The sequence below is a fragment of the Passer montanus genome, unplaced genomic scaffold (genome assembly GCF_014805655.1).
Source record: "Passer montanus isolate IOZ18808 unplaced genomic scaffold, ASM1480565v1 scaffold969, whole genome shotgun sequence".
In the NCBI taxonomy this organism is placed as follows: domain Eukaryota; kingdom Metazoa; phylum Chordata; class Aves; order Passeriformes; family Passeridae; genus Passer; species Passer montanus.
Window position 1 is genome coordinate 1061 of NW_024375134.1, and position 7102 is coordinate 8162.

Sequence of the window (7102 nt, forward strand, 5' to 3'; positions counted from 1 at the left end):
AACCCCCCGGTCCCGCCCCTCCCCCACCGGGCTATAAATAGCCCCGGCCCGAACAAGGAGCGGAGCGGGGAGGCCACGCCCCCCTGGGGGACACGCCCCTTCCAGCAGGACACGCCCACCAGGACACGCCCCGGAGCCCCCCCCGTGTCCCCTGTGTCCCCTCCGGTGGCACGTGTCACGGTGTCCCCAGTGTCACCTGGCTGTCCCCTGGGCCACCTGTCACCTGGCTGTCCCCGTGTCCTCCATGTCCCTCCTGTCACCTGGCTGTGGCCGTGTCACCTGTGTCCCCTCTTGTGGCACGTGTCGCGGTGTCCCCGGTGTCACCTGGCTGTCCCCACACACCCCGTGTCCCTTCTGTCACCTGGCTGTGGCCGTGTCACCTGTGTCCCCTCCTGTGGCACGTGTGACGGTGTCCCCGGTGTCACCTGGCTGTCCCCTGTGCCACCTGTCACCTGGCTGTCCCCGTGTCCTCCATGTCCCGCACATCACCTGGCTGTCCCCGGTGTCACCTGGCTGTCCCCTGGGCCACCTGTCACCTGGCTGTCCCCGTGTCCTCCATGTCCCTTCTGTCACCTGGCTGTCCCCGGTGTCCCCTGGCTGTCCCCGTGTCCCACAGTGCCACCATGTCCCCATGTCCTCTGTGTCCTCCGTGTCCCACACATCACCTGGCGGTCCCTGGTGTCACCTGGCTGTCCCTGCAGTGTCACCTGGCTGTCCCCGTGTCCCCATTCCCATGGTGTCCCCACGGTGTCCCCATGGTGTCCATGGTGTCACCATGGCTGTCCCCACGATGTCCCCAAGGTGTCCCCGTGTCCCCGCAGTGCCACCATGCCGTTCAGCAACACCCACAACAAGTACAAGCAGAAGTTCTCGGCCGAGGAGGAGTTCCTGACCTGTCCCCGTGTCCCCATTCCCATGGTGTCCCCATGGTGTCCCCACGGTGTCCCCATGTCCCCACGGTGTCCCCGTGTCCCCGCAGTGCCACCATGCCGTTCAGCAACACCCACAACAAGTACAAGCAGAAGTTCTCGGCCGAGGAGGAGTTCCCGGACCTGTCCCCGTGTCCCCATTCCCATGGTGTCCATGGTATCTCTATGGTGTTTCTCAGTGTCCCCACGGTGTCCCCATGTCCCCACGGTGTCCCCGCAGTGCCACCATGCCGTTCAGCAACACCCACAACAAGTACAAGCAGAAGTTCTCGGCCGAGGAGGAGTTCCTGACCTGTCCCAAGCACAACAACCACATGGCCAAGGTGCTGACCCCCGCCCTGTACCAGAAGCTGCGCGACAAGGAGACCCCCAGCGGCTTCACCCTCGACGACGTCATCCAGACCGGCGTGGACAACCCCGGTGCGTCCTCGCGGGGGTCCCCAGCCCTCCACGGGGGTCCCCAGACCACTCAAGGGGTCCCCAACCCATCCACGGGGTCTCCAGCCCACCCCAGGGGTCCCCAAACCACCCAAGGGGTCCCCAAATGGTCCATGGGGTCCTCACCCCATCCATGGGGTCTCCAACTCATCTATGGGGTCCCCAGACCACTCAAGGGGTCCCCAACCCACCCCGGGGGTCCCCAGCCCACCCTGGGGGTCCTCAGTCCACCCCGGGGGTCCTCAGCCCATCCAAGGGGTCCCCAAACCACCCAAGGGTTCCTCAAATGGTCCATGGGGTCCTCACCCCATCCATGGGTTCTCCAACTCATCCATGGGGTCTCTATCCCCCCCATGGGGTCCTCAATCCACCCACTGGGTCCCCAACCCACCCAAGGGGTCCCCAGCCCGCCCCAGGGGTCCCCAGCCCACCACGGGGGTCCCCAAACCCAAATTGGGGAGGGGTCCCCAGATTTGGGAGGGGTCTCCAAAATTTGGGAGGAGTCCCTAAAATTTGGGAGGGGTCCTCAGGGGTCTCAGGAGGGCAGGGAAGGGGTGACAGGGACACCAGGGAAGGGGTGACAGGGGCACCATGGGGTGACACCACCGACAGGCACCGCACCGACCTCAACCAGGAGAACCTCAAGGTGGGGGGGACCCCAAATTGGGGAGGGGTCCCCGAAATGTGGGAGGGGTCCCCGAAATGTGGGAGGGGTCCCTAAAGGTCTCAGGAGGGCAGGGAAGGGGTGACAGGGACGCCATGGGGTGACACCACAAAGCCACCAATAAAAACTGACCTCAACCAGGAGAAGCTCAAGGTGGGGGACCCCAAAATTTGGAGAGGTCCCCGAAATTTGTGAGGGGTCCCTAAAATGTGGGAGGGGTCCCCGAATCTTGGGGGGTCCCCAGAGGTCTCAGGAAGGCAGGGAAGGGGTGACAGGGACGCCGTGGGGTGACACCACAGAGCCACCTCAGGAGGGTTTGGGAGGATTTTTTAAGGTGGAAATTTTGGGGATATTTTGGGGATATTTTAGCAGATTTTTTTTGGACATTTTTGTGCTATTTTTGGGGTGAATTTGGGGTTTTTCGGGATGTCCCTGACCCAGTTTTCGGGGCGCAGGGCGGGGAGGACCTGGACCCCAAGTACGAGCTGAGCAGTGGAGCTGTGTCCGAGGGGGATATTTTGGGGTGATATTTTGATGTATTTTGAGCAGAATTTTTGGGACAATTTTGGGATATTTTTGGGGTGACTTTGGGGTTTTTCGGGGTGTCCCTGACCCGTTTTCGGGGCGCAGGGTGGGGAGGACCTGGACCCCAAGTACGAGCTGAGCAGTGGAGCTGTGTCCGAGGGGGAGATTTTGGGGTGATATTTTGGGTATATTTGGGTTATTTTGAGCAGGAATTTTAGGACATTTTTGGGATATTTTTGGGGTGAATTTTGTGATTTTCGGGGTGTCCCTGACCCAGTTTTCGGGGCGCAGGGCGGGGAGGACCTGGACCCCAAGTACGTGCTGAGCAGCCGCGTGCGCACCGGCCGCAGCATCAAGGGCTACTCGCTGCCGCCGCACTGCAGCCGCGGCGAGCGCCGCGCCATCGAGAAGCTGTCAGTCACAGGTGGGGGCGGGGCCAAGGGGGCGGGGCCTGCAGGGGCGTGGTCCGGGTGGGCGTGGCCTGACGGGGTGGGGTTGTATGGTTGAGGTTGGATTGGGCGTGGTCGGGAAATGGGAAATGGGAAATGGGGTGTGGTCAGAGGGGGTGTGGTCACAATGTCAGTGGGGCTGATGTGCCGAAATGTGGGAGGGGTCCCCGAAATGTGGGAGGGGTCCCTAAAGGTCTCAGGAGGGCAGGGAAGGGGTGACAGGGACGCCATGGGGTGACACCACAAAGCCACCAATAAAAACTGACCTCAACCAGGAGAAGCTCAAGGTGGGGGACCCCAAAATTTGGAGAGGTCCCCGAAATTTGTGAGGGGTCCCTAAAATGTGGGAGGGGTCCCCGAATCTTGGGGGGTCCCCAGAGGTCTCAGGAAGGCAGGGAAGGGGTGACAGGGACGCCGTGGGGTGACACCACAGAGCCACCTCAGGAGGGTTTGAAAATCACGGGGGGTCCCCAGGGGTCTCAGGAGGGCAGGGAAGGGGTGACAGGGACGCCGTGGGGTGACACCACAGAGCCACCTCAGGAGGGTTTGGGAGGATTTTGGGGAGAATATTTTGGGGAATTTTGGGGTATTTTGAGTGGAATTTTGGGGATATTTTAGTGGAAATTTTTTGGGATTCTTTGGGGTGACTTTGGGGTGTTTCGGGGTGTCCCTAACCCAGTTTTCGGGGCGCAGGACGGGGAGGACCTGGACCCCAAGTACGAGCTGAGCAGTGGAGCTGTGTCCGAGGGGGAAATTCTGGATATATTTGGTTTATTTTGAGCGGAATTTTTTTTATATTTTTGGGATATTTTTGGGGTGAATTTTGTGATTTTTGGGGTGTCCCTGACCCGTTTCCGGGGCGCAGGGCGGGGAGGACCTGGACCCCAAGACACCACAGAGCCACCTCAGGAGGGTTTGGGAGGATTTTTTAAGGTGGAAATTTTGGGGATATTTTGGGGATATTTTAGCAGATTTTTTTTGGACATTTTTGTGCTATTTTTGGGGTGAATTTGGGGTTTTTCGGGATGTCCCTGACCCAGTTTTCGGGGCGCAGGGCGGGGAGGACCTGGACCCCAAGTACGAGCTGAGCAGTGGAGCTGTGTCCGAGGGGGAAATTCTGGATATATTTGGTTTATTTTGAGCGGAATTTTTTTTATATTTTTGGGATATTTTTGGGGTGAATTTTGTGATTTTTGGGGTGTCCCTGACCCGTTTCCGGGGCGCAGGGCGGGGAGGACCTGGACCCCAAGCACGAGCTGAGCAGTGCTGGGGTCTCAGAGCGGGGGATATTTTGGGGTTTTTCGGCCTATTTTGAGCAGAGCTTTTGGGACATTTTTAGGACTTTTTTGGGGTGACTTTGGGGTTTTTCGGGGTGTCCCTGACCCGTGTTCGGGGCGCAGGGCGGGGAGGACCTGGACCCCAAGTACGTGTTGAGCAGTGGAGCTGTGTCAGAGCGGGGGATTTTGGGGTGATATTTTGATGTATTTTGAGCAGAATTTTTGGGACAATTTTGGGATATTTTTGGGGTGACTTTGGGGTTTTTCGGGGTGTCCCTGACCCGTTTTCGGGGCGCAGGGTGGGGAGGACCTGGACCCCAAGTACGAGCTGAGCAGTGGAGCTGTGTCCGAGGGGGATATTTTGGGGTGATATTTTGATGTATTTTGAGCAGAATTTTTGGGACAATTTTGGGATATTTTTGGGGATATTTCTGGGGTGAATTTTGTGATTTTCGGGGTGTCCCTGACCCAGTTTTCGGGGCGCAGGGCGGGGAGGACCTGGACCCCAAGTACGAGCTGAGCAGTGGAGCTGTGTCCGAGGGGGAGATTTTGGGGTGATATTTTGGGTATATTTGGGTTATTTTGAGCAGGAATTTTAGGACATTTTTAGGACTTTTTTGGGGTGACTTTGGGGTTTTTCGGGGTGTCCCTGACCCGTGTTCGGGGCGCAGGGCGGGGAGGACCTGGACCCCAAGTACGTGTTGAGCAGTGGAGCTGTGTCAGAGCGGGGGATTTTGGGGTGATATTTTGATGTATTTCGAGCAGAATTTTTGGGACAATTTTGGGATATTTTTGGGGATATTTCTGGGGTGAATTTTGTGATTTTCGGGGTGTCCCTGACCCAGTTTTTGGGGCGCAGGGCGGGGAGGACCTGGACCCCAAGTACGTGCTGAGCAGCCGCGTGCGCACCGGCCGCAGCATCAAGGGCTACTCGCTGCCGCCGCACTGCAGCCGCGGCGAGCGCCGCGCCATCGAGAAGCTGTCAGTCACAGGTGGGGGCGGGGCCAAGGGGGCGGGGCCTGCAGGGGCGTGGTCCGGGTGGGCGTGGCCTGACGGGGTGGGGTTGTATGGTTGAGGTTGGATTGGGCGTGGTCGGGAAATGGGAAATGGGAAATGGGGTGTGGTCAGAGGGGGTGTGGTCACAATGTCAGTGGGGCTGATGTGGGCGTGGTCATAAGGGGTGTGGTCAACATGGGCGTGGCCTGAGAGGGCGGGGCTTTAAGAGCTTGGACTGAATGAGGCTGGTTTGGGTGTGGGTGTGGTCTGATGGGTGTGGCCATAAAAGGGCGTGGCCTAATGGGGTGTGGTTGGAGTGGGCGGGGTTCAAATGGGTGGGGGTTAATTGGGGCGGGGCCTGAGTGGGTGTGGCTATGCAGGGGCGTGGCCTGAGTGGTTGGGCCATGTGTGGGTGTGACCATAAGGGGTGTGGTCTAAATGGGCGTGGCCTGGAAACAGCCCAATGGGGAGGGGCCTGCAGCAAGGGAGGGGTGGGGTTTGCGTGGCTGGGCGTGGCCTGGGCGTGTCCAGGCTGGCTTGGGCGTGGCTGGGCAGGGCCAGGGTGGATTTGGGAAGGATTTGGGATTGATTGGGATGGATTTGGGGTGAATTGGGGTTAATTTGGGGTGAATTTGGGACGGATTTGGGGTGAATTGGGATGGATTTGGGAGAGATGGACATACTCAGTCTGGGTTGGGCGTGGCCTGGGCGTGGCCAGTCTGGCTTGGGCGTGTCCAGGCTGGATTTGGGATTAATTTGGGGTGAATTTTGGACGGATTTGGGATGGATTTGGGACGGATTTGGGACGGATTTGGGATGGATTTGCAATTAATTGGGGTGGATTTCAGATGGATTTGGGACAAATGGGCACATCCAGTCGGGGTTGGGCGTGGCCTGGGCGTGTCCAGTCTGTCCTGGGCGTGTCCAGGATGGATTTAGGATTAATTTGGGATGGATTTGGGATGGATTTGGGGTGAATTTCAGATGGATTTGGGACAGATGGGCACATCCAATCGGGGTTGGGCGTGGCCTGGGCGTGTCCAGTCTGGGTTGGGTGTGTCCCGTCTGTCCTGGGCGTGGTCTGGGCGTGTCCTGGGCGTGGCCAGGCGCTGACCACGCCCCCGGCAGCCCTGAACAGCCTGGACGGGGAGTTCAAGGGCAAGTACTACCCGCTGAAGGCCATGACGGAGCAGGAGCAGCAGCAGCTCATCGACGACCACTTCCTGTTCGACAAGCCCGTGTCGCCGCTGCTGCTGGCCTCGGGCATGGCCCGCGACTGGCCCGACGCCCGCGGCATCTGGTGGGCACCCGCGGGCACCCGGGGGGTTCCTAGGGGCATCTGGGGGCAGTTAGAGACACCCGGGGGCAGTTAGAGACACCCGGGACATTCCTGGGGGCAGTTAGAGACACCTGGGGGCAGTTAGAGACACCTGGGACATTCCTGGGGGGTTCCTGGGGGCACCTGGGGGCAGTTAGAGACACCCGGGGGCACCCGGGGGCAGTTAGAGACACCTGGGGGCACCTGGGAGGTTCCTGGGGACACCTGGAGGTGTCTTGGGGACATTTGGGGACAACCTGTGGCACCTGGGGGCACCTGAGGGCACCTGGGAGGTTCCTGGAGGTGTCTGGGGGACATTTGGGGAGACCTCGTGGCACCTGGGGGGGACATTGTGTAGGGAGTGGACAGTGGGTGGTCAGCGCTCTCCTGGCTGTCCTGGCTGTCCGCGTCTCACTGATCCCCCCCTTCTGTCCGTCTGTCCGTCTGTCCGTCCATGCAGGCGGGGTGGACACAGCCGCGGTGGGCGCCGTGTTCGACATCTCCAA

At 59.8% G+C, this 7102-nt stretch overlaps 2 protein-coding genes across 2 annotated transcripts in view; both read left to right on the forward strand.

Moving 5' to 3' along the window:
* Positions 1–892, forward strand: part of LOC120496153 (basic proline-rich protein-like) — a gene marked incomplete at its 5' end in the record, with an annotated part of 1901 nt that extends 1009 nt beyond the window's left edge. The window contains 2 exons of the mRNA XM_039696304.1: positions 5–403; positions 822–892. Of these exons, the coding sequence (XP_039552238.1) occupies positions 5–403; positions 822–892 (470 nt within the window). The remainder of the gene's footprint in view (positions 1–4; positions 404–821) is intronic.
* A 233-nt stretch (positions 893–1125) lies between these two features.
* LOC120496152 (creatine kinase M-type-like) lies at positions 1126–6779 on the forward strand (the record flags this gene model as incomplete). The annotated part of the gene is made up of 5 exons (XM_039696303.1): positions 1126–1545; positions 1764–2013; positions 2848–2980; positions 6407–6626; positions 6719–6779. Coding segments are annotated over exons 1-5 (1083 nt in total), but the record flags the coding sequence as incomplete, so codon positions are not given.
* Between the last annotated feature and the right edge of the window lie 323 nt (positions 6780–7102).